The 27267-nt window shown below is 38.0% G+C and overlaps 1 protein-coding gene across 1 annotated transcript in view; it reads left to right on the top strand.

The window, feature by feature from the left end:
* ZNF407 (zinc finger protein 407) overlaps window positions 1-27267 on the top strand; it is a 377998-nt gene that overhangs the window by 136725 nt on the left and 214006 nt on the right. Inside the window, exon 3 of the mRNA XM_081322718.1 lies at window positions 18611-18685. Coding sequence (XP_081178844.1) covers window positions 18611-18685 — 75 coding nt within the window. The remainder of the gene's footprint in view (window positions 1-18610; window positions 18686-27267) is intronic.

Here is a 27267-nt window from a genome sequence, read left to right as displayed (position 1 = left end):
ATAAAACATTCATTCTCTCTCTCTCTCTCTCTCTCTCTCTCTCTCTCTCTCTCTCTCTCTCTCTCTCTCTCTCTCTCTCTCTCTCTCTCTCTCTCCCTCCCTCCCTCCCTCCCTCCCTCCCTCCCTCCCCTCTCCTTGCTTCATGTGTTAGTTATAATGGCATTTGGCTAAACTTTAATTTGCAGTTTAGCAAATTTTCTGTGAAAAATCAGAATTTTTGGAAAAGATTGTCTGGGTATGGATTTCTGTTTATACTTGCCTACATTTGAAGTGCATTTCAAGTGATTTTGGAAGGAATAATCTTTTAGTTAGAGTTAAAGGCAGCCTCTTTCAAATGTTGTGCCCTAGTATCTCATTATGGCACTCCAACAATGTTTTCAATATCTAAATGTGAATAGTAGTAATTGGCCTTTTATTTTCACATTATTAACTGAGTGCATTAGAGTCCAAAACACATTAATATGATATCTGTCCTTCGGCCTTTATTACCTATTCTGATGTAGTCCTGAAATTGTCCCTTACTCTTATACGTGATGATGACTCCTAAACATTCTAATGCAGGGGTCCCCAACCCCCGGTCCGTCGATGAGTACTGGGCCACAACATGCCAGCACCCAGTCCGTACAAACAAGGAAAGCCCCATCCGCAGCATACAAAAACACGCCCCCTCCAGTCCACGGAAAAACCTCTGTCCACGTAACCCTTCCCTGGTGCCCAAAAAGTTGGGGACCTCTGTTCTAATGGATATTATAGCTGTTCTTCTAATGTATGATAAATTGTGTTCCTAAAAGACAGTTGAGAAATAAACTGTGTTGTAAGAGTAGTACAAAGAACTCTCTCTCCATGTTAGTGGAGCAATGTAAGATATAAGGCAGGCAGTTTTTTCATGAAGAAGAAATCTGATTCAAGAAAGAAATTTCTTGCATTTTTTAAAAAAAGGTTAGACAACAAACTCTCCATTCATTTTGGAACATAAAGACTATTTTATCCTTGATATTCTATCATGATTATGAGTTAGCTAAAAGGCTCTTGCTAAATGAATAAATGCCACATATTGTGTAAGTGCATATCTTTTTAAAGTAATGTCCTATTTTGAGATTCATTTATTTGTATATTTTTGTATTGTGGGGAAGGGGCAGATTCAAAAGACAAAAAAATCTAAACACACAGGTAAAGGCATTTGAGACAGCAGGCCCAAAATAGATTTAAAAAAAAACCTGGCAATTTCAGCATGCGAAGAGAACATTTTTAAAATAGAAGATACTGAATAGGATACTGTTTTGTTTTTAGGTGAACATTTTGGGAATGATAGGAGATTTAGTAAAGGAAGGCACTCAGTTGAGAAAGGTGGTTGTACATAATGAACATTTCAGATTTTGTGATAATACCTTGTTTGAAGAAAGTAATCATTACTGAACCTTCATATATTTCTCATAATTGTTAAATGATTGTAGAAGCAAAACCCAAATAGAGTTAAAAAAAAGAGATGGCTTGTAGCAATGTACTGAATTTACAGTCTTGGTCCTTTGTCAGTTTAAGGGGCTATCTTATCTGTTGACTGCTTTATTATTTTGTTGATAAACAGAACATTCTTTGTCTTCTTTTACATTACTGCTTTGTAGTGATGAAATTATTGGTTCCAAGTTAAGAAGACAGAGAAAGCAAGAACCTTGTTCCTTATCTAAAGGGGAACAGCTTCTTGCAGCAGTAAAATAACCAGAAGCTCAATTTATTCCTGATCTACAAGAGAATGTAGGAGAGAAGATAACACAGATATAATGTTACGCAGAGATGTTTATCTTTTTAAAAGTTCTTTTTCAAGATTTACAGTCTTTCTAAAAAAAAGTTGTTGAATTCATGCAGATAAAAAGTGCAATGAATGAGGAAAAAAAAGAACTTCCTGGCAACAAACCAGCCCTTTAATTCCTGAGCTTAGAAAATGGGTAAACTAAAAATTTTGGTGATTAACATGAAACAAGAATCAGCCAACATGTCAGATAAACAGTGTATCATGTATGTTGAAAAAGTACTGAAAAATAAAATGTTCAAGATGTTGACCTATTTATGGGTCTACTTCATCGAAATAATTTAGTTTTTAAAATACTTCTTGCCATGTTGAGAAAGATGAGCTATCAACAGTCTTTATAGAAAATTTATAAATAAGATCTTTTCAGTGTAGCAGAAATAAAAACTGGAAATTGAAACCAATTATCGTGTGTGTTCATTCTAAAAATCTGTGCCTATTACTGTACAGTATTTTGAGATCATAAGATAGCAATAGCTCTTAGACTTATATACTACTTCATAGTGCTTTACAGCCCTCTCTGAGCGGTTTACAGAGTCAGCATATTGCCCCCAACAATCTGAATCCTCATTTTACCAACCTCGGAAGGAGGGAAGGTTGAGTCGACTTTGAGCTGGTCAGAATCGAACTCCTGTCAGTGAGCAGCGAGTTAGCTTGCAATACTGCATTCTAACCACTGCAACACCATGGCTTTAAGCTCTTCAATGCAAGGTCATATTTTGTATTTTTCATGGCAAACCCGGTCCTTTGTCTGTCACGAACATGTATTTCAAGTCTACCTCCACAAGTGCTTCAGAAGTGGAGGCTCATTTGGCAACAAAAGTGAAGGGGTTTGTTGATTTTTCCCCATGTGGATTTTGGTTTGAAAAAGGTTTTGAGTCCTAAGGATGCATAAAAGTATATTAATCTAGCCGCCCGGTGCGCGTGCACCTCTTCGAACGGGCAGTGGTGCGCGCGCACCTCTCCAAATGGAGTGTGCCACCGCCCGTTCCGAGAGGTGCGCGTGCACCTTTCCGAAGGGTGGAGGTGCGCACGCACCTCTCCAAGCCGCCGCCGTCCCGTCCGGAGACCTGCCGCGTTCACGGCAGCTGTGCAAACGGGATGGCGGCGGTTTGGAGAGTGCACGCGTACTCGCCAAACCGCCGCCATCCCGTCCGGAGACCTGCCGCGTTCGTCAAACATTGACGAACACGGCAGCTGTGCAAACGGGATGGCGGCGGTTTGGAGAGTGCGCGCACACGTCTCCCAAGCCGCCGCCGTCCGGAGACCTGCCGACGTTTGGGGAGGTTTGGGGAGGTGCGCGCGCACCTCCCCAAACGTCGGCAGGTCTCCGTACCTCCGCGCGAACAGGCAGCAGCCCCGCTTGTTGCAGACGGGCCGCGGCAGCTTTCGCAACAAGCGGGGCCGCTACCCATTCCGAGAGGTGCGCGTGCACCTCCCCAAACCTCCCCAAACGTATGCAGGTTTCTGGAGGTGCGCGCGCACCTCTCGGAATGGGTAGCGGCCCCGCTTGTTGCGAAAGCTGCCGCGGCCCGTCTGCAAAGCTGCCGCTTTCGGCAGCTTTGCAGACGGGCCATCGCCGTCACGCAACCGGGAACCGGTTCCATCACACATAAAAAAAAGGCAACCGCGCGCATCCGTGCATGCGCAAGAAATGTTTTTTGCGCATGCGCGTGCATGGACGCACGCACGCGGCTCCTACTTTTTTTTATGTGTGATGGAACCGGTTCCCAGTGGCTCTTTTCCCTTTTCGGGTTGCCGACCCCTGGCCTATGGAAATACTGTATTTTCCATGAGAGTGATTCCTGACTTGATTATTTTGAGTAACTAATTTCTGAGTTTATTTGAACTGATCATGCTCCAGTATGACTAATAATTATTATAAGACAAAGTCATCTCATATTTTTCAAGATAATGTTTATCTCTCTTTTTTTTAAGAAAAAATGCTTTTTTATTAAAGATATCAAATAAGATATTGAAATTATTTTTAATAAATAGACAAAATAGAATTCAATGCCTGTTTAGAATACTTTTAAGGAAACTTTTTGTGATCACATAATGGCATACATTTAAGGAAAAATAAAGCTGAAGTATTTAAACAAGAAATTTGGAAAATAAAGTCAAGGAATTTTTGAGTAAAGACAACCTCTACTAGAATTATATAAAGCTCTAATGTCTGCTAAATTGAAATTCAATTTTCTTTATGTTCTTGAAATAAAAATATAAAGAAAATATTTATATATATAATATATATGAAAATATACATACAGTAAACATTAAATCATATAAAGCAAAGTTATGTGCAAGGGGAAAGTCTGGTAAATTATTGGCTTCTCAGCTGAAATGGCAGCAAAATAATTACATATCTATTATTAAGGATGCTCAGGGCAAAGTATATAATAGCTCAGATTTAATAAATCAATTTTTTACCCTTTGGTACAATCTCTGTTTGAAAGTAGCAGGTAAATCTTTTCTTTTTTTAATTCATGGTCTAACATGGTTTTAATACTTTAGATGAGCTTCTTCCCAATCAAGTTTATCAAGTTTTTAAAGAAATTGAATTATTACAACAAGAATTTGTGTTGCCTAAAACTAGATAATGTCACTGTCTTCAGTTAGTCAAATAGGCAAAGCTTTAAATTATATTTAAATCACACTGCTGTGACCTCATGAAATGCAACCAAGATAGATCTAATTGTACAATGAAGCTTGCTTTTATTTATTTCCTGTATCCATGTTCTTCATTTAAAAACTTTTTAATATTAAATCCAGTATATATAAATCAGTGCTAGATTTATACTTATGACTTTTGTGTTGCTGATTATTGCAGTCTTACAACAAAATTTTGTTTCAAAATGGTTTATATATTTTGATCATCAGTTATCTTATGTTGCAAATTGTTTTGGCCACCATTTGTCTTGGAAAATTAGCATATAAATTTAAATGAAATTGAGCATATTGAGCACTAAGAAAAAGGCGTTGAGGAAATATTTTCCGCATAGTAATTTTTTTGTGTTTTATCTTAATACCCTTTCCCTTAGATACAATAAGCCTTTTATTTAAAAAAGTTTTTTTCTTTTTCTTTTTGCAAATTTAACTGATTGCTCTCAGCATTTCTCACATTGATGGCCTGTTTCCATACAGTTTCCATCCTTTCCAGCTAGGAATCTCCTCACAAAGGGAGAATGGAATCTTAGTCCAACACATCTAGGAGGTACCTGGTTAATATGAGCAAGCTGAAATACAGCAACGGAAGTGCAGAATACAAAAGAAAAACAAACGTGGAGTGATACGATTGATGTAAAATTATTAGCTATATATAGAATAGTTTGAAGAAGTTGAGTTACTTGTATTCCTCTATTGTTTTCTACAACCCCAACACTTTACAGATGTTTAGATTTAAATGTGGATTTAAATGTTTTGAATTCTTAGAAGCACCCATGTTGACTATGGACTACTGAGAAGTGAAGTCCATACATCTGAAGGATACTGTGTGTAGGATGAGAACAACGTAGAGGCTAGAAAGTGTTTCTCAACCTTGGCGATTTGAAGAGGTGTGGACTTCAACTTCCAGAATTCTCCAGCCAACCCTAGCCACTGGGCTAGGAAATTCATAGCACTGCTACTTTGTAAATTTCCAAGTGCGGGAAAAATTCTTATTTGAAGCTGCCAACAAAGAACCACATTCTAGCTCTGAACATTGCTTTAGAATCTAAAGTTTAGATTTGGATGTTGGACTTACCTGTTTTTAAAGGTAGATATTTTCTAATTCTTAAGCTTTGGGTTGTATATCACAAATTATAAAAAAATCTAAGATTTTGAAACACATTAACCATGACTATGGACAGATTTTAGGCAATAAAAATAGAAGTACATAATTAGTTATATATCGCATACTAATATATTACTTATTAACTTCTGTAATTTTTGATATAAAAAGGAACTGAAATGAACATATCTCTGGGGGATATATTTTTGGGGAAACCTTTTTTTAATATAAATTCATTAGCAAGGAACAGTAAAGTGCAATATACGTATATTAAGGTATTACTCTATGTTGAAGAGGTTGTAGGGAAATAGTTTCACAAGAACATGCTGTATAATCTTGACAGATGATTTATTTACAAAACCTGCAGTAAGGAAATTCTTCAGCTGTATAATTTGTAGTCAGTTTAAATGTAACAGCTGCAATGTGTTTTGTTGCAGGAGTAAACCTGTAGAACTTCAAAGTTCCTTTCTCCCATCTTATATCACTAAGTGGAGGAACTGAGATTTGTCTTTTAAACAGATCATACTGTAGTTCCCTGTTGCATTCAGATGTGAATAACTATGGTTTGTTCTAACAAGCCATAATTTAAGCAAAGAAAACCATGTTTTATATCCAGAAGATGGTGAAGATTATTATGTATTATTTTGCTTTTTGTTATTTTATTAATTTTGCCTTTCCTTAAGAGAGGCAAGGGTAATGTCTAAAATTATACATCATGATTCCATGAGGAAGAAGGGAAGGAAGGAAGGAAGGAAGGAAGGAAGGAAGGAAGGAAGGAAGGAAGGAAGGAAGGAAGGAAGGAAGGAAGGAAGGAGGGAGGGAGGGAGGGAAGGAGGGAGGATGAGTCTATGGGCCCATTCATGAATCTGTGGATTCATTTTGTTTTGTTTTAGTTGCAATGGGAGTCAAGCAGCCTATCAATTTGTGTGTGTGTGTTTGTACATATATATGTGCACAGATGTCCATATGGGTATGTTTACTGTTCCTTTGCCTTTCATTTCCCCAATGTAGTAATAGTTTTTTTAGACAAAATAGTAAGTTGTCTTAAATTTGTTTTTACAGTTAATAATTCAATTTAAAAATAATTCAGAAAAGTAAAATTTAAAAAAATCTGAAATATTTTATTTCAAGCTTTAGCAATAAAAGGTTTAACTTAATAAATGCAAGATATAAATAGAAAACTCAACCTATATAAAAATCATGCAGAAATATATTTTGGAATGATGAGGAAGACTGGAAGGATGAATTAAATACATCCACATCCTCAACTGTATAGCAGAGAAGGCTCTACCTGCAAACCTCTTAGTCACATTTTCCAAATATGAGAATTCACCCAGAGCTTGATTTCTTATGTGGTATAATTATTCTGTTAATTAAATTTATATTAACTAACTCCGATTTCTAGATTTGGCTACCCTGAGACTCAGACAGTGAGATAATCTCTTCTCTGAAAAGAGGATGAAGGGAGAAAGACATTCAGGGCTATCCATTTCATTTGATCATGCAAATAATGATTCTCTTACATCTTGAACAGCACATTTTGATATCACAGACACAGCAATGGAGAGCATCTTGAGAGTCAGTTCTCCCTTTTTTGAATGATATAGGAATATGCAGGAAGAACAGAGCTGATTGATAGATAGTGAGCAACTCATCCATAATCATCTGTCTGATATAGACGGTAAATTATTCTGAAGATTGATGCAGGTCATTGAACAGCACATCAACAAACCTATTGTCCATCATTCTGCTCAAATGGAGTCTGGGACACTGACAGATAGTCCACCATAGTCTACATAGAGCATGAAAAGGTACACAAAAGTTCCTTTTTAATATTACAGCAATGCAAGACGTTGGTATCTCCCATATCATTTTTACATCTACACAACACCAGCTTGTTTCTGCAATCCTACTTTTTAGGCAGTAAGAACCGAATCGAACTATTAAATGATTCTTTCATTTAGGGCTTTTTCAAAAAGAAAATATAAGCTCTACCCATATCTAGCTGAAACTAAATGACCTTACTTTCAATAGATCTTATTTCTATGGTGTAGAATTTATTTTCAGTTTTATGTGCTTTTGTTCATATTTTATACTGAATCTTTGAAAGAGTTTTTATTAATATTTGATAATCCCAGATTAACTATCACTTTTTGGATTTGTCATAGTTTTATAGACTAATGTACATTGTCATGGATATCTGATTAACTCTGCTTCATGCCTTTTGGCATATGTATAAGGAATTGTATAATAAAATCCTCTTTGCTGATTTTTAGGATGCTTTTATCATTTCTTAGAATTACAATTTTAAAACTGAATTAATAGAGGAAGAAAAAGCACACCCTTTTCTCTAGCTTCAAGTATTCAGTGTATGATCTCTTGTGTCAAGTGATTGTGAAAATATTATGAATAGAATTTGGCTTTAAGAAAAAATGGTTTTATCAGCCAACTAGGCAGCAGTGGTAGGATCAAATATGAGCCAAAATTTCTGTTGCTAGTAAAAATACAGGTTGTTCACTTTGATTATCCAAGAATTAGCTAGTACTAAGTTGAATACTTTTGATCATCAGCTTTTGTTGGTGATACAATGAGCTTGCAATGGATTCAATACATAGAAGATTGGTAGTTAAAAAAACATCCTTTGCCTACCCAAGATTAAGAATGATTTAAAACTGATCTTTCAGATTGATCAATGTACATATATTGTAGACTGAAATTTTATGGCTTACCCTCAAATTCCCATTGTGTTTAAATGGATAGAAAAATAAATTCAACATTCGTTCCTAATGTCCAAAATTAGAAACTCTCCTGAAAACTCATTCAATGTGATTGTTTTTCCCCCTCCTCAAATACATGCTAAAACTCAAGCAGTCATTCTTCAGACTTGCTGACTTCGCAGATTTGTGCTCATTTATACTTGTCATGGAAAGGTAGACATGTACTATATTAGGCTGTATTATGTATTCAGCCAGCTTAAATACATAAGATTCAATGCAACCTTCCATACGTTAGTTAAATAGTTTTTCTTAAAAATTTAGGGGACCTTGAATGTATAAATCCAAGTTTCAGACTCGGGCTGCAGATTTTATTTTCCAGATTAATTTATCTCAGCTTTTCTTTGTCTCTCGCTAATATACAAATCTTTTAAAAATAATAACTAACAAAAACATAGATAAACACCTCTTGTGGTCTCGAAGGAAGCAATGCCTTTTACACAAATGTTTTACATGTTTAATAGAGGGATACCATAGATAATTTTACTTCTTAAAACAAAATTTCTATAATTCCTCCCGCATATCCTCCCTAAATGCATTAAAACAAAAGCACAGGATCCAAAATCCATCCATCCATTCCTTCCTTCCTTCCTTCCTTCCTTCCTTCCTTCCTTCCTTCCTTCCTTCCTTCCTAGATAGCTTTTATAGGGCATGAAAAGGTCATATGTCTTTTTGATTCATAAAAGATTTTGCAAACACAACATAGAATGAATTATTTGTTACGTGGCAAGGTAACATAGCTTGATTTAAAATTTTATTGCTATTTAACCAATCAGTCTAACAAATTAAACAAACGGACTGACGGATGGATGAATGGATGGATTTGGCTAGAAAATTCTAGGCAAAAGTTAGGCAGAGGTAGGATCATAATAAACGAGAAGAATCATGGATCATTTATGGCAATCACAATGATTTTTGTTAGATGAGCTGATTAAACATCTTAATGGGAAATGTACTGCTGCTGGAAACAGCAGTAGCAATGCATTCCTGTGGAAGCAATGCTGTATGGGAAATGCTATTCCAAGCCCCTGAGTGTCATTCTGTTTAAGGTGAAACACTCCATCTGCTTGCAGAGACTATCTTGTACTGTCATGGAAGCAGATTCACTTCTAACTCGTCTCCCAACTTTTAGGCTGCTCTTGGAGCATGCTTGCATGTTTAGGGAAAGCAGCTTCTCACAGGAAAATAATTAGGAAAAAGAGATGAAGTGTCGAACTTCTGATACACAAACATAGAAGTTTTGAAGCTGGAGTGGCCAACGCGGAAACATTGGGGAAAGCTATCATGGTGGGACAAGTTGCAGGCTAGTCAGCAACACCCACTGTCATCTAACAGTTGTGCTCATCTATTGGACAGCAAAGGCAGAAACTGATTGGCTATAAACTCTACATGAACTTTTTTGTGATCTTAAAAGTAATTAGAGCAGTCCAAATAAATATTGGGGGTGTTTTAAACTGGATTTAGAAGTGATGGGAAATAGGCTGGTCATCTGAAAAAAAATATGTCAAAGAAAGAAAAGAAAAGAAAAGGAAAAAAAACCTTAAAGGCAGGTATAAGAAGGTGTAAAGACTCCATGTGGTACCAGAATGCATCAAGATTGTTATGCTTGAGACTTGGATGCCAAGATAGAGTTAATTAAAAAGAAATCAGTTCAGGCTTCTCAGAATATTATTTCTGACTACTTTTATAAAAAGCCAAATAGTGTGCAATCACTTTCTTGAAATGATTGTGACAGTAATATCTATTATTGGGAAAGTTGGTTAGAAACCTGGAGACAGTGAGTTCTAGTCCTGCCTTGGGCACGAAGCCAGCTGGGTGACCTTGGGCCAGTCACTGTCTTTCAGCTCTAGGAATCAGGAATGGCAAACCACCTCTGAAAAACCTTGCCAAGAAAAGTTCAGGGACTTGTCCAGGCAGTCTCAGAGAATCAAAACCAGAGTTGAATGAAAGAAGAAAAAAATAGATGTATACTGTAGAAAGAAACAAATTATTTTCAACTTCCAGCAAGTGATAAATTACTATTACACAAAACAGATAGGAAATCCAAAGTCTGCCACTTGCAAATGTGACAGATCCCCATCAGTCAGGCCTTTATTTTGTTTTTGACAGATTTCATTTTCAAATAGAGACATTTCATGTATTATGACCTCAGTTGTAATGCCATGATCATGTTTTAAATTACTGGCTAGTAAACACCACCATCACAACTGTTAATACTATTATTTGAAATAGGGGAATCACATTAATTATTTTCCTACTTATATCCAACATAACTATTGTGAATCACGTTATTAAACATAGGCATGCATTGTTGATCATATACTCATTAAGCATTTGTATCTAACTTTTGTCTTCCTTTTTAACCAATTAATTGGAATGAAGGAAGCACTGGTTTTCCAAAATAAGAGTGTTGTGAGTTCAGTCAAGTTGGAATAGTACTTACAATAATATTAGGATGATTCTGCCATCTTTCTAAAAGCAGTGGCAAGAAATGTGGACTGCCTTGCATTCTTAAGATAACTGAGAATTTGTCATTCCCATCATTTTATTTACAGGCAATAATTCTACTGACTCTTGCGTAGTCACTGTGATGAAACTGCAATAAATTATTAATTCTACATTTCAGATGTTGGGTTGCCCATATGTATTACTCAAGTATAAATAAAGTGAGAATCGATGGAATTCTAATATATTTCTTTTTGTAAAAAAATAATAAAGCCCCTATCATTTTAAAGATAACGAGTGATATTCTGATACCTGAAGGCTGCCCAAAATAAAGATTTTTTCTAATAATATGAAATCTTCTAAATCAGACCAGACATGAAGATTGGATAATAATATATATATATATATATATATATATATATATATATATATATATATATATATATATATATATATATATATATATATATATATATATATATATATATATATATATATATATATATATATATATATATATATATATATGTATATATGTATATATATATATATATATATGTATATATATATATATATATATGTATATATATATATATATATATGTATATATATATATATATATATATATATATGTATATATATATATATATATATATGGATCTTTGGTTATTCGGGTTTTTCCCCGCGTAGAACTAAAGGTGTAGGCGCAACGTTTCGACGGAATCCCATCCGTCATCATCAGGCTGATGGCTTTAGCTTCCTTCTTCTGGGAGAAGCATGTGGCTGTTTGTTCCTCTTTTTTAAACAGCCAGAGGGGGTGTGTTCTGTGGAGATGTGCTCTGATTGGGTGGGGGACCAAGTGTGTTCTGATAGGGTGGGAGTGTGTTTTGAATGGTGGGTGTGTTCTGATTGGGTGGGGGGGTGTTCTGAGTGGATGGGCTGGTCTCAGCTGCCAGCTCCAGACCTGAGCTGGTGAGTTGTGCTGCTTTAAAAAAGTTTAAAAAAGAGGAACAAACAGCCACATGCTTCTCCCAGAAGAAGGAAGCTAAAGCCACCAGCCTGATGATGACGGATGGGATTCCGTCGAAACGTTGCGCCTACACCTTTAGTTCTACGCGGGGAAAAACCCGAATAACCAAAGATCCACATACAAACACCTGCGAAAACCTCAGAAAACATATATATATATATATATATATATATATATATATATATATATATATATATATATATATATATATATATATATATATATATATATATATATATATATATTAACAAACAAATGAACACTGGGATAGAATTAAAAACTAAAACAGTTTTTATTGCTGAAAAATCAAGCTTTCGTTGGCCAACTGCCAACGTCATCAGGATGGAGATGCTGGGGTGGGGAGATTCCGTTTATACTGTTGGTGTCTGCACTCTGCTCATGGAGCATGCTCAGATCTGTTTGTTGAGGTCTGCCGTATTTCTTTGAGTTGTCGCGCATCCGTTTTTGGGATGTATTTGTCTCTGGGTATCTGTTGTTAAAAGTGAATTGTTTATAGCTCCATGTGTTGTAGCCATAACCCTGGTCATTGTCCGTGTTCTCATGCCAGGGATCTTAAATGGTTGTTGCTCTTCTTCCTTGTGTTCGACATTGCAGAGTGGTTGTGTGCTGGTGCAACCTTGGATTTGATGCAATGAGATAATTTGTGAATTCTTGCGCTGTTTGTCTTCATGTCGCGCACGTCGTTGCTCTTCCCAATTTTTTAGTGCCTGGTATGCAGGGGGGAGGTCTATATGCCGGTTGATGGAGGAATGGTTTGAAAACCAGGCTTCCTTAAACAGGCGGCCGCCTTTAGTGTTGTCACTGGCAATAGCCTCAGTCCCTGCTAGATTAAAGGCATGGTTGTGTGTAGCCATGTGCGTCCACACCTGTGAACGTTGTTCTTGTCTTCTAATAGCAAGCTTGTGTTCATGCACCCTAGTCCTCAGTCGTTTTGCTGTCTCCCCAATGTAATTGCAATTGCAATTCTGGCATGATATCTTGTATACGACCGAGGCTTTTTCTTCATTGGGGAGTGGATCTTTAGGGCGCATGACGCAAGCTCGTAAGGTCCGATCAGGTCTGTGGGCAACACCGACTTTGTGAGGGGTTAGTATGCGCGCTGTGGCCTCGGATACACCGTGGATATAAGGCAGTGTTATCCGTGATGTTAAGGCGTTGTTACATTCATGGCGGGTAGGTTCACTTGGCCTGCTGTATTGTCTGATGAAGTTAGACGGGTACCCGTTGTTTTTGCAGACACGATAAAGGTGGCGTCTTTCTTCCCTTTTTGCCTTATTCGTGCTGCAATGCGTATCTATACGTCTAAAGAGGGTTCTGATACAGCTGGCCTTATGGGTTGTGGGGTGATTACTTTCGTAATGAAGTATCCTGTCCGTATGGGTGGATTTACGGTAGACCGATGTGTGTAACGAGCCATCAGGTTGACGCCTAACTAACACATCTAAGAAGGGCAAAGCCCCATTGGTCTCTTCTTCTGCGGTGAAGCGGATATCAGGATAGATGGAATTGAGCTTCCTCATCAGCCTGTCCTTGTCCTGCTTTTTGACAATCACAAAGGTGTCATCCACGTATCTCACCCAAAACTTGGGCCGACATGTGGACATCACGCGGGTCTCTAGCTGTTGCAGGACTGCTTCTGCAATGACACCCGAGATGGGTGACCCCATAGGGGTGCCCTTCACCTGTTCATAAATGGTGCCTTGAAATGTAAAAAACGTTTTCAGGCATAGGGACGTAAGCTGAAGCAGATCTTCGTTGTTAAGTGAATCTTGATGTTGCCCCACTCCCTGCTGTTGCAAGCAGTCCCCAATTACAGCAAGTGCTAAGTTTTGTGGAATTGAGGTGAATAGGGAGGTGACATCATAGGAAATCATGATCTCCCCCTCCTCTATGCTGACGGATCTAATTTTCTCTAAAAATTCACTGGAGGAGTTCACAGTGGTGTCATTGTTCATTACTAGATATCTTAATCTGCCATATAGCCATTTGGCCAGCCCTGAGGTTGGAGTTCCCCTAAAAGACACAATGGGTCTTAGGGGAGCTCCTTCCTTATGGATCTTGGGGAGTCCATAAAATCTGGCAGTGGGCGCATCTTTGGGGCGCATAGTTCTTAAAGCCTCCTCCCCAATTTTCCCTTGCCGTTTTAATCTATCCAGTACCTTGGAAATTTGGTTCTTGAGGGTTGTCATGGGGTCTTTTTTGACAGTCCGGTAAGCACTAGTGTCATTGAGCAGTGTGAGGGCTTTGTGGATGTAGTCAGGTCGGTCCATTACAACAGTTGCTCTGCCTTTGTCAGCTGGGAGGATGACGATGGATGTGTCCTCTTGTAATTGCTTTAGGGCTTCTCTTTCAGTAACTGATAATGTTTGGCAGCGTCTATGAGTCATAAGTAGGCTTGTGATGCGGTGCCTGATAGAGTCCTTGGTCACTTCATTAATGTTCACTTGTTGGATGGCTGATTCAAAGGCTGCCACAAAGTCCACAGGGCGCGCATCCATTAGGTTGTAACCTGCATCACGTTGTAACAGTTCAAGTTGTTTGTAAGAAAGCGTCTTGGATGATAAATTGTGTACCAAATCATTGTTAGAACTAGGTTTGCTTATTGCACGCAGGCGTTGCATTTTGTGATGCAGGGCCTCAGTCCTGAGTTGTTTGATCTTTTTTGTATCTTCACTAATATGGCAAGTGAGAAGCTGGTAATGCTGGCGTGCAAGGATTTGTTGGCAATGTTCCTGGCATTCGTGGGCTGCTATCGTCATAGTGTGGATCTTTCTATGATGGTCATTAATCAATGCACGTATAGTATGGCGTTGGAATCGATGAATGGCAAGTCGGCACTCCATGGAATCCACAAGCGGTTTCTTCCAGAGTGACCTCGGAGGTAGATCGTTACGTAGGCAGTCGTGTAGAAAGGCTAGTTTACGATAAACACAAGTAATCTTTCGTGCGAGTTTCTCCCATCTCCTGGCTGTGAGCAATACAGCTCTCGGGTAGTATTCCTTGATAAGATTAAAAATACGAATCCCAGGCATGTTAAAATTAACAAACAAATGAACACTGGGATAGAATTAAAAACTAAAACAGTTTTTATTGCTGAAAAATCAAGCTTTCGTTGGCCAACTGCCAACGTCATCAGGATGGAGATGCTGGGGTGGGGAGATTCCGTTTATACTGTTGGTGTCTGCACTCTGCTCATGGAGCATGCTCAGATCTGTTTGTTGAGGTCTGCCGTATTTCTTTGAGTTGTCGCGCATCCGTTTTTGGGATGTATTTGTCTCTGGGTATCTGTTGTTAAAAGTGAATTGTTTATAGCTCCATGTGTTGTAGCCATAACCCTGGTCATTGTCCGTGTTCTCATGCCAGGGATCTTAAATGGTTGTTGCTCTTCTTCCTTGTGTTCGACATTGCAGAGTGGTTGTGTGCTGGTGCAACCTTGGATTTGATGCAATGAGATAATTTGTGAATTCTTGCGCTGTTTGTCTTCATGTCGCGCACGTCGTTGCTCTTCCCAATTTTTTAGTGCCTGGTATGCAGGGGGGAGGTCTATATGCCGGTTGATGGAGGAATGGTTTGAAAACCAGGCTTCCTTAAACAGGCGGCCGCCTTTAGTGTTGTCACTGGCAATAGCCTCAGTCCCTGCTAGATTAAAGGCATGGTTGTGTGTAGCCATGTGCGTCCACACCTGTGAACGTTGTTCTTGTCTTCTAATAGCAAGCTTGTGTTCATGCACCCTAGTCCTCAGTCGTTTTGCTGTCTCCCCAATGTAATTGCAATTGCAATTCTGGCATGATATCTTGTATACGACCGAGGCTTTTTCTTCATTGGGGAGTGGATCTTTAGGGCGCATGACGCAAGCTCGTAAGGTCCGATCAGGTCTGTGGGCAACACCGACTTTGTGAGGGGTTAGTATGCGCGCTGTGGCCTCGGATACACCGTGGATATAAGGCAGTGTTATCCGTGATGTTAAGGCGTTGTTACATTCATGGCGGGTAGGTTCACTTGGCCTGCTGTATTGTCTGATGAAGTTAGACGGGTACCCGTTGTTTTTGCAGACACGATAAAGGTGGCGTCTTTCTTCCCTTTTTGCCTTATTCGTGCTGCAATGCGTATCTATACGTCTAAAGAGGGTTCTGATACAGCTGGCCTTATGGGTTGTGGGGTGATTACTTTCGTAATGAAGTATCCTGTCCGTATATATATAGTGGAAATGTACTATTTCTTGCCTTTCATAGCTTTTATATTACATGCTAAGGTATTTTATAGATCTTGTACTGTCCATTAGTGGAAGCATCTATAAATGAATTCAACATTTAATGTTAAAAATCTTATAATCTGCCAGCTTGATTTGTAGCACGTCATATCATGGAATACTAATTAAAATCTTATTTTTGCATATGTCATGCCTTTCATGTACATATGCAAATAGACCTCTAGTGCCTTTCAGCTATTAGTAATTAACTTTATGAAGGACAGCTGTAATGCATAATTAACAAAAATGTTTGCAAGCCCTTTTCACACTGAAAGTAAGAGCAGTAACTTATTATTTTTGTTCCTTCACTTGTATTTTGTGTTTTCCAGCCTTGTGTTAGTTGCTATGATTGCCATTTTAGTTTGACTGTTCTGCTTTATGTTAACATTTTGCTTATGTAATCACATAGTTAAATTTAATATAACTGATCAGTGGAAGTCTGTGCCATTACCACTGTTTTTCATCACAATTAAACCAGGTGTGCTGCTTTGTCTTGAAAAGGTTTCAATGACATCTGAATTTGAAGGACAAGATGGGATTAGGATCATGTATGGCATGGGCATAGTGTCTATTTTGAGTACTTTAAAGCAGCTATGTCTTTTTCTGGCCGTACATGAATGCCTTCAACACATGATGAGCAATGCCAGGAAAATATGGGCTTTGTTTTAGTTTTCCCAACAGATGCATACTTCAAATGATACCTTGCTTTTCAAATTTGCATTGTTGCACAACTCTGGTTCTTAATATTAGGCATAGTTTTCATGTTTTGATATCCATCCTTACTTCGTTGTTGCTATCCTGGTGCCATTAGGTTTGAATATTTTTATATGTAACAACAAATTAAGATTGAAATTACTTGCATCCCTCCTATCTTTGCAGATAATCAATTCAGGTGTGCATGTGTTGTAAAGAAAGGGAAAGAGAGAGGGAGAGAAAGAGAAAGAGAAAGAAAGAACTGTCACACATATAGACAGTTCAGCTAGTGGCCATCAAGTGTGGCATATAGCACAGTGATGCACTGTCCCTGCTGCTGTTCTGCATGAGGATGATCCCCTTCAGGCAGATAATCACAGGGACTGGATATGAATACAATTCAAGAATGGTTCTACCATCAGCCGCCTGCTTTATATGGCTGATATCAAGCTGTATGCTAAGCATGAACAAGATGTAAACTCACTGATCCATCTGAAATGGATCTATAGTGAGGACATTGGGATGTCATTTGGATTAGAGAAGTCTGGCTGGTTGATAATCAAGAGGGGGAAGGTAGTTAAAACTGATGGGATGAAACTACCAGCAGGTCATATAGCAGATATACAGACCAGTTTCAGGTACCTTGGTATCCCACAGTTACTTGGGAACCATGAGGAGGAGTCAAAGAAGACAGCAACATCCAAACAATAAGACAAGTCCTGAAAAGCCATCTCAATGGGAAGAACAATGTTGATGCCATCAACATGTATACCCTACCAGTCATTAGATACCCTGCCAGTACAATGAGCTGGCCAAATAAGGACTTGGAAGTTGTAATGTGCAGACCCTCCAAACAATATATGGAAGTTTCCACCCCAAATCCAGCACCCAGATATTATGTATGAGTTGGGAAAAAGGGTAGGTGGGGTCTGGTGAGTGTCAAAGAAACAGTTCTGGACAAAACCCAGGGCATCCAGGAGTAGATTAGTAAGAATGCACCCAAAGATGAGCTGCTGACAGTATGTCTGAGGCAGCAGCAGACATGGGAGAAAGATCAAGTGCCATGGCACAACAAGGCCTTGCATGGGATGTAGGGTCACTGGGCATTGTGTTTAATGGTTTATTATAGTTTTTAATTATGTCAGAAAAAAACAAATTTAAATGTGTACTTTATATTTGTACAAGGGAATGCAATGGCTCAGTGGTTAAAGATGCTTAGCTTATCAGCTGGAAAGCTGATAGCCCGGGTTTGAGACCTGAGTGCCTCTAGATGGGGTGAGTTTCTGTTACTTGCCCTACCTCCTGCCCACCTAGTACTTCAAAAACATGCAAATACTAGTAGACAAATAGGTACTACTTTGGTGGGAAGGTAACAGTACTCCATGTGTCTTGGAGTATAGTTATACTAGCCACATGACCATGGAAATATCTTCAGATAGCGTTGGTTCCGTCAACTAAGAAACAGAGATGAGCACTTCCCCTAAAGTCAGAAACAACTGGAAAGGAGAAATCTTTACCTTTACCTTTATATTTTTATATTTTCTTAATGTTGCCTCCCTTCTACATGTTTACTAGGCTCTATCATAACTATTATTTCTAAACTATATTGTCTTTCAAATTGCATGTATATATCCATTAATTCTATCTAAACCAGGGGTGTCAAACTGCCGGCCTGCGGGGCAGACGTGTCACATGGAAACCGTGCCCACCTCATTGCCAGCAATGGCAAAACAGTCCCGATACGTTGCACAATGTCACGTGATGTCGCAAGTTTGACATATCTGATCAAACTGAAATAATAACCAAAATTAATTTTGTTTTTCAGGGTGGCATTTGTAATGAAGAAACATTTAAACACTCACCTACTAGGAAAACATGGAGTAGGTACACCGAAAGAAAGGTAAAATAAAGTTACAGTTTTACAGTGCATGTGTTTAGTTAATAAATATTATAGGAATGTTATATTTGTACTGGGTCCATGTTTGTCTCTATACACATAGGAAATAAATAGATATATACTGAGATAGATAGATAGATAGATAGATAGATAGATAGATAGATAGATAGATAGATAGATAGATAGATAGATATTTTATAGAGAGAGATATATCCACCTTTCTCATCAGTTGATTTTTCTGTTGCCATGGCCCAAATGAGGTCTTGATTCTGTAGAGATGTTTGAAGTGGGCATAGAAGTACTACGTTTCCTGCCCTATATATTATACCTATTGACAACCACTGGAGACATAATCAGAAGAAAACTTTTTGTTAGCATTTAGATAGTCATTCATAGTAATAGAGCTGAAGTCTTTAAATAGAAGGTGAAATGACATTTTTTTAGGCTGTAAATCAAATTCTCTTGCTCTGGCAGAATCCTTTAAAAATGTCAGTGATGAAAAGCCTAGTCTATAAATTAATGGTTAAGCTAATCAAATCTAATCAAATTAATCAAAATCCAATTTTGACATTGAGTCTGAAAGGAATGATGAAGGGTATAAGTTTCTCCCTTACTCATAAAGCCTTTCTTTGTGTATGCTTTTATAATATACTCGGGAAACTGCATGGTTGTAATATATATGGTTTCTATATGTCTGGCCCATTGAATACGTACAAAATGTCATTTTAAAAGTATGGTTACCTATTCAAAAATAACATTGAGCTGACAAGCCAGAAGTACAGCTGCACCCATGCATAGTATTATGGATCCATATATTATACAGTTGTTTTTCATATTCTTTCATTAGAAAGAAGCTAACTGAAAAACCAGGATGATTCAAATTCGGTTTTTATTTAGTGCAAAACAGTTTGCATATCACTGACCTTCATCTATACTTGTTATTAGCTCAAATTTCCCCCATTTCCATTGGTACAATGACTTTGGTATAGAGTAAGAGGAAGGAGCAAATACTTACCATATCTCTCTGCCTGCTGGTCAAGGACAATTTGGCAATTCATTGTGCTACCATGAGGAATCAGCAATGACTGTTGGAGACACTGTGAAACATCCTTTTGTGGGGAATTACAGGGTGATTAAATCTAATATAGTCTGGGATGTCTGTCTGTATAACCACCTTCAAAATTTGGTTTGACATTTCTAAGCACCGCATCTTGATGCTTTCCCCAAACACTGTATAATTCTTTCTCAAGGAAGAAAATATATGTTAGAAGCAACCAGTTTTCATATTTCCAGTAATTCTTTTCTTTTTGTTAGATTTTAAATAAAATATTTAAAAGTCTCTTAAAAGCTCACTGGTGGTGGATTATGGATGTTGATCAGATTAGGAGGGCATTACTTTGGGGAAAGTTGACAAAGATGATTTAGCTTCAGCTGTTTTTTGTTCTGATTCGCTAATTTCCTTAGTACATAAATTATGCTCATTAGTTTTTCATTTTGGAGTTGACCCCTGGGACATTTTTTTTAAATTGGTGTTTCATAAATTATATTCCAATCCTATTTTATACCAACTTGTATTTATATCACTTTCAATATCTCACATTTCATATACAGTATGAATTTTCCCAAGCCAGGCTCATTCTCATTGATGCACAAATATTTCTCAAGGGCTCTCTGTATAAACCATGTTCTCCAGTTTTAAACTAGAAGTGTGGTCATGATTTTCAACAAAGCAGAAAAAGCAGAATTGCAACTAAACTTGATACAAGCAATAGAAAAATAGTTCTTCTGAACATTTAGATGGAGTTGCTTTGTCAACTGATGGGCTGTGTTGGGTGAGAAACCCTTTTTTCCCCCTTCTTGTTTTCCTTCTATGCTTTGGGTCGGCAAGTTCTCTAGTATGAGATATGGCAGCAAGATATTCACGATAGATGGGTATCCTAAGTGCCCCAGGGAGTTACGTAGTGTAGAAGACTAGGCTGTTTGTCAAGACTTCATGATTAAAATCTTGGTTTGGTAAATTGTTAAAAAGAATTCTACTAGGTCTTCAGCAATCTAAAGCCTTGATTCCCTCAAGCTCTTCTCTGCTTAATAGGTGGAAAACAAGCATGGCTTCAAATCCAAGCTCTAACTGCTATTCTATAAAGTCACACCACTCTATGCTGCTATGTAGTTATCATGGGAAGAAGGAATTGAATGGAATAACACTTGTCCTCTATATCCACATACCGTAATAGTGAAGAGCTGATAGGACAGAGTCCCATCATTTTGAATTACAACATTTAGTTGTGTAATGCCTGTAAGAATGGCTTGCAGAGAATGACTTTGCTGCTGTTTGCTTCACCAGGCCCAATCAATAATAATTACTTGAAAAATGTTTTGTTTATTATCAGTGAAATATATTGCAAGATATTGGTGACTATTATATATATGTACAACATGGGACGTGGTGGCTCAGTGGGTTAGGACGCTGAGCTTGTCGATCAAAAGATCGGCAGTAACAGAGTGAGTGCCTGTTACTCGTCCCAGCTTCTGCCAACCTAGCAGTTCGAAAGCACATAAAAATGCAAGTAGAAAAATAGGGACCACTATGGTGGGAAGGTAACAGCGTTCCATGCGCCTTTGGCGTCTAGTCATGCCCGCCACATGACCACGGAGACGTCCTCGGACAAGCGCTGGCTCTTTGGCTTTGAAACAGAGATGAGCACCGGCCCCCAGAGTTGGAAACGACTAGCACGCATGTGCGGGGGAACCTTTACCTTTACCTTTACAACATGGTAAGAAGCAACAAAGCATGACCTTTTTTAAGAAAGGGCAACTACAGAGGGCTGAAGGTTCATTGTTTCTTCCTCTTAGAAATAAGGGAGAGAACCAGTTTGATGGAGTGGTTAAGACACCAGACTAAAAAACAGGAGACGTGACTTCTAGTCCTGGCTTAGCCATGAAATCCAACTGGGTGATTTGGGCCAGTTTCTCTCTCCCTCAGCCCACCTCACAGGGTTGTTGTTGTGGGCAAAATAGGAGGAGAAAGGTGTGATGGATAAGTTCACTGTCCTGATTTATTTGTAAAAAATAAATAAAACCCACCTAATGGCAGATCTGTACATTGGGGAAACAAAACAACCACTTCATAAACGTATGGCACAACATAGGAGGAACAAACCCATCAGGAAAAGATTCAGAGTCCATCTGCATTTAAAAGACAAAGGCCACTCTTTCAAAGACAGCAAAGTCCCCATTTTGGACAGAGAGGACCGTTGGTTTGAAAGATGAAAGAGGTCATCTATGTCAAAACTGAACAGACTTCTCTGAACAGAGAGGGAGGGATATGACATCATCTATCTCCAGTCTAGGGACGCGGTGGCTCAGTGGGTTAGGACGCTGAGCTTGTCGATCAAAAGATCGGCAGTAACAGAGTGAGTGCCTGTTACTCGTCCCAGCTTCTGCCAACCTAGCAGTTCGAAAGCACGTAAAAATGCAAGTAGAAAAATAGGGACCACTCCGGTGGGAAGGTAACAGCGTTCCATGCGCCTTTGGCGTCTAGTCATGCCGGCCACATGACCACGGAGACGTCCTCGGACAAGCGCTGGCTCTTTGGCTTTGAAACAGAGATGAGCACCGGCCCCTAGAGTTGGAAACGAGTAGCACGCATGTGCGGCCTTCATCAAATCTCAAAAAAAGACCCAACAGGGAGCTCCTCCATAACAGACAAAGAAAAAAACAATAAATGAAGCAACATAGTCATTCCTTACATTGCAGGAAGACCGGAAAAGCTCAGGAAGATCTTCAGCCAATGCAACATATATGCACACTTCAAACCCAAGAATACACTAAGGCAGAAGCTTGTCCACCCCAAGGATAAAACACTCAGACACAAACTGAGCAATGTGGTATATGCAGTATAAATGCAGTGAGCCACATGCAGATCTGTACATTGGGGAAACAAAACAACCACTTCATAAACGTATGGCACAACATAGGAGGAACAAACCCATCAGGAAAAGATTCAGAGTCCATCTGCATTTAAAAGACAAAGGCCACTCTTTCAAAGACAGCAAAGTCCCCATTTTGGACAGAGAGGACCGTTGGTTTGAAAGATGAAAGAGGTCATCTATGTCAAAACTGAACAGACTTCTCTGAACAGAGAGGGAGGGATATGACATCATCTATCTCCAGTCTAGGGACGCGGTGGCTCAGTGGGTTAGGACGCTGAGCTTGTCGATCAAAAGATCGGCAGTAACAGAGTGAGTGCCTGTTACTCGTCCCAGCTTCTGCCAACCTAGCAGTTCGAAAGCACGTAAAAATGCAAGTAGAAAAATAGGGACCACTCCGGTGGGAAGGTAACAGCGTTCCGTGCGCCTTTGGTGTCTAGTCATGCCAGCCACATGACCATGGAGATGTCCTCAGACAAACACTGGCTCTTCGGCTTTGAAATGAAAATGAGCACCGGCCCCTAGAGTTGGAAACAACTAGCTCGCATTTACCTTTATCTCCAGTCTACAACATAGTCCTTTCAACACTTCCAAGAAGGCTCCACACCCATTTGCACCATTCAGGTGACCCTGAAGACATGGATAAACCTCCAGGTAGCTTTAACAACTCGCTAAAAGAGCGCAAATGAACAGCTGTCTGCAAGGAATATAAATCCTTTCATTCCCCACCATCCAGTCTGAGCTGAAGAAGCTTCTTGGATGAGAAGCGAAACGTCTTCAAAGAAAAACAAGAAAGTCCAGTTGCCTTGTGAAAAACATCTTTAGGATTCTCTAACACTTTCTTATAATATTTTATTTCATATCCAGATAATGTATTTATACTGAGGCTCAGCCAATTACCATGTAATAGTAGTAAATATGTTAGAAGTAGTTTATGCCATCCCTGTGACTGGGTGTACTATAAAGTATCATTCCATTGATACTCAAATGCTCTTTCTGAGGCTAGAAGGCAGGATTTTTTAGTAATCATTGAGTGTTTTAATCTTTAACTGTGTAGCATTTCTGTGTTCCCTCTTTCTGGAATCCTTGTGGGTTCTTTTGCTCCTCCTCTCTATTTTCTGTAAAGCTTTCTGGATAATCATTTAATACAATGCATGCAGAAGAAAGATGTAATGAATTGTAGTGGTCAGTTGTTTCTGCAGCATGCTGTACCCTTCTGACCTTAAGAGCAAAGGCACAAGTTCAGAAATCCACATTTTGTGCTTTTAAAAGTTTCTTAAACGGGCAGGGAAATTATATTGATAGAGATGACAGGTGTGAGATTGTATTAATTCTTTTGAAAAAACAAAAGCACAGACATTTTAAAAAGTGAAGTTGCCCTGTTGACAGGGCTTTTCTAACAGTGCAGCATTTATTTTTAATGTCCCACAAGGCTGAGTACTTGTGGAAGATTTGGACTCACAATTTTAATTTCCCACTAGCTGTCCCTTGCTGGTGATGAGTTAGATTGAAACAGTATAGTCCATTTTGCTGATTTTCTCTTTGTTCTTCCCTGGTGTTTGTGACTGGATTTAAGAAGCATTTAATCACGATGCTGAACTAACAGACTGGATAAACTCATTGTAATTTACGCAGCAAGGGAGCAAAGGCTTCTATTTAAGAGATTAACTTTAGCTCTGTATTTGGCCAAATACTACTGCTTTGTTTTGGACAACCTTTATTGCAAATCTAATTTATATCATTAAAAATGTACTTTTCTAATAAGTCACAACAAAAGATATTAACCATATAAAAATATTCATTTGAACTTCAGAAAGCAAGACACCAACAATCTCTTCTCTTCTCCCCTGATTTGTCTTTGGTCCATTTTTCCCCCCAATGTTCATTGTGCCAGACCTGTAATGTAGGTCAGTTTAATTTTAATACTGATGTACCCTAGAAATCATGGGCAATGGTGAGAGATGATAGAAGTTGTGTTCCCTATAGAGGAACACACTGCGCTCTGAGAATAAATAAAGTCAAAACAAACAGATTGTAAAATATGCACAGGTCAAATGGAGCCCGCTGCCCACGCAGATGTAAGAAATACACATTAATCTGCCATGGAAGTGGCAGAATAAAAAGGTTTGATTCTAACAAAAGAAATGAGAACCCCAACTTCTTTTGTCTTTTACTGAAAAATACTAGCAAAGCACATAAGTTTGTAGTCTGGTAGCACCTCAATTTAATGAGCTGCATTTTAGCAGATTTCAGATACAGTAGGTAGCATTTAACCACATAGCTTCTAAATTCATCATTGAGTCTATTGCACCCTGGGTAGTTCAGGCAAAACAATTTTGTTACGTTTTTATTTTTTCCATTTATTTTACAACTATTTATTTTATTTGAATAATTATACAAATGGTGTAAAATCACCACAACTGTCACAAAATCAATGCAGTTGATGCAAATTACACAGATTATGAACTTTTTATAATTAATGGATAGATGGGAATAAGGGGCACCCTTATATTTTATTGGAATCAAGTATATATTTCCTATTATAGTAAATACTAGACATTATTAATTGGCTCATATTTTTTTGCAAATGTTCAGTCTTTGTGGTTTAATATATGCAAAGGTGATTATTATTATATATTTTTTAAAAAATCATACACGTGCTCAAAACAATATATTGAAATAAGTTCAAAAGATTTTATGTCTATGAACATATACCGTGTTTTCCCCCCAAAATAAGCCCTAGCCAGATTTTTTTTAGCTGTTTAGCATTTAAATAAAATTGTTGGGAGGTCATTTGCCTACATAGAATTTGTATGCATGTATCATACATACATACATTATACACACAATAATAGATGCTGTTGCTACTTAGATTTCTGAACTCTTGGCCAGTATCATAGAAGCCCTGATAGAGGCCCACCCACTACCACCAAATGGAATTCTCAACTCAGAAAGGAAAACCCTTCTAGGTATCTCTTCGCCCATTCATTTCAACTAGAGCAGGCATGTCAAACTGCTAGCCCACGGGCTGGATGCATCATGCTAAAACCGCGCCCACCCCATTGCTGGCAATGGGGAAAAAGTTGCGATATGTTGCACGACGTCATGTGACATCGCGAGTTTGACATGCCTGCACTAGAGTGTGGCAACTTGTGACCAATCTTGTCTAGGTGTTATGGACTGCTTAGACTGAACCCTACTAAGATAGAGCAGTTGTGGACCTGCAAACTAATTGAGTTCAGAGATAATTTGTATCTACTCTCTCCCTCCTCCCCCCCCCCCCGGTTTCCAATGCAGAAACACACACATATATTCATAGACATAGAATCAGGGGGGAAAAATCTTCTAAAGTACTTATTGTCATTTTGGATGTATCTCTGAACTGTCACTTAATCCTATATTTCAAGGCCACTGGTGTTTAGGTCATCACCATTGTTATATATTCAGTTAACCTATTGATTTGAGCAATAAATACCTGAATGCTTTTGTATAAAGGTCAATGTCAGGAAAAGAGACAAATATGAAATCTTCATGTTTTAGAGTAATTTTTCCGTGTAAATTTTTTAGAAATCATTTGGTCTTAGTTATGTTCTTTCTTTTTCATCTATTAAATCAAATCACAGATTTACACACACAGCTGGTGCTTCTGCTTCATTTATGCACTCTGTTATATAGTTCCATGAAAAAACATTAGCCAACTAGCTGTATTCATTTTCATAATTATGGTTATCCGTTTTCACATTCACATGACCATGAAGATGGCTGTCTCATCCTAATATAACTGATACATCCACTAGATTGTTGGCATGTCTTTCTATAATAATAATAATAATAATAATAATAATAATAATAATAATAATAATAATAATAATAATAATAATAATAATAATAATAATAATAAATAATAATAATAATAATAATAATAATAATAATAATAATAATAATAATAATAATAATAATAATAATAATAATAATAATAATAATAAGAAGAAGAAGAAGAAGAAGAAGAAGAAGAAGAAGATGATGGAAGGGACCTTGGAGGTCATCTAGTCCAACCCCTGCTCAGGCAGGAAACCCTATATCTTTTTCTCTTTCTTTTTTAGGAGATAAATTCAAGTAACATTTCCATCATGTTCTCTTTTACAGCTGTCCAGTATGTTTAGGACACTGGGACACCCTGTTGAAAAGAAGATATTAGTAGTACATTCATAGAGGGGAAAATTAACAGTGAATTACATAAGATAGAGAGATCATATTCTAACTCTTCAATCATAAACACATTTGTAAGACCTGGTAGTCAAATTTTATTTTGTGTTGAGGGCTAGAAACAAATACTGTATGTTATACTTTAAAATGGGCTTTGAAAAAATTAAGACATTCTTAAGTACTGCTTCACTTATTTTAACTACATGTGAAAGTAGTGCTTCATTACCTTCTAGTCCAGGCTTCATTTAGGGTGTTTTTTGTGGTCTGCCATCCATCTTCCAAACAAGCTTTTGGCCCTGTTTAGCATTTTGCAAGGCCAAAGTACTGCTACCAAGCTGGGCAATTTGAGTTGTGCAAATGTTTAATTTCTGAAAACTCTTAGGTGCATTCTTTCCTGCAGGAGATATGCTAATCCTTTGACATTTCTTTCGGGTGACAGAGTATACATTT

This window comes from Vipera berus (assembly GCF_964194415.1).
Source record: "Vipera berus genome assembly, chromosome: 3".
NCBI classification, from domain to species: domain Eukaryota; kingdom Metazoa; phylum Chordata; class Lepidosauria; order Squamata; family Viperidae; genus Vipera; species Vipera berus.
The sequence above is the reverse complement of the archived record's forward strand: the minus strand, read 5'-3'. Positions and strand labels throughout refer to the sequence as shown.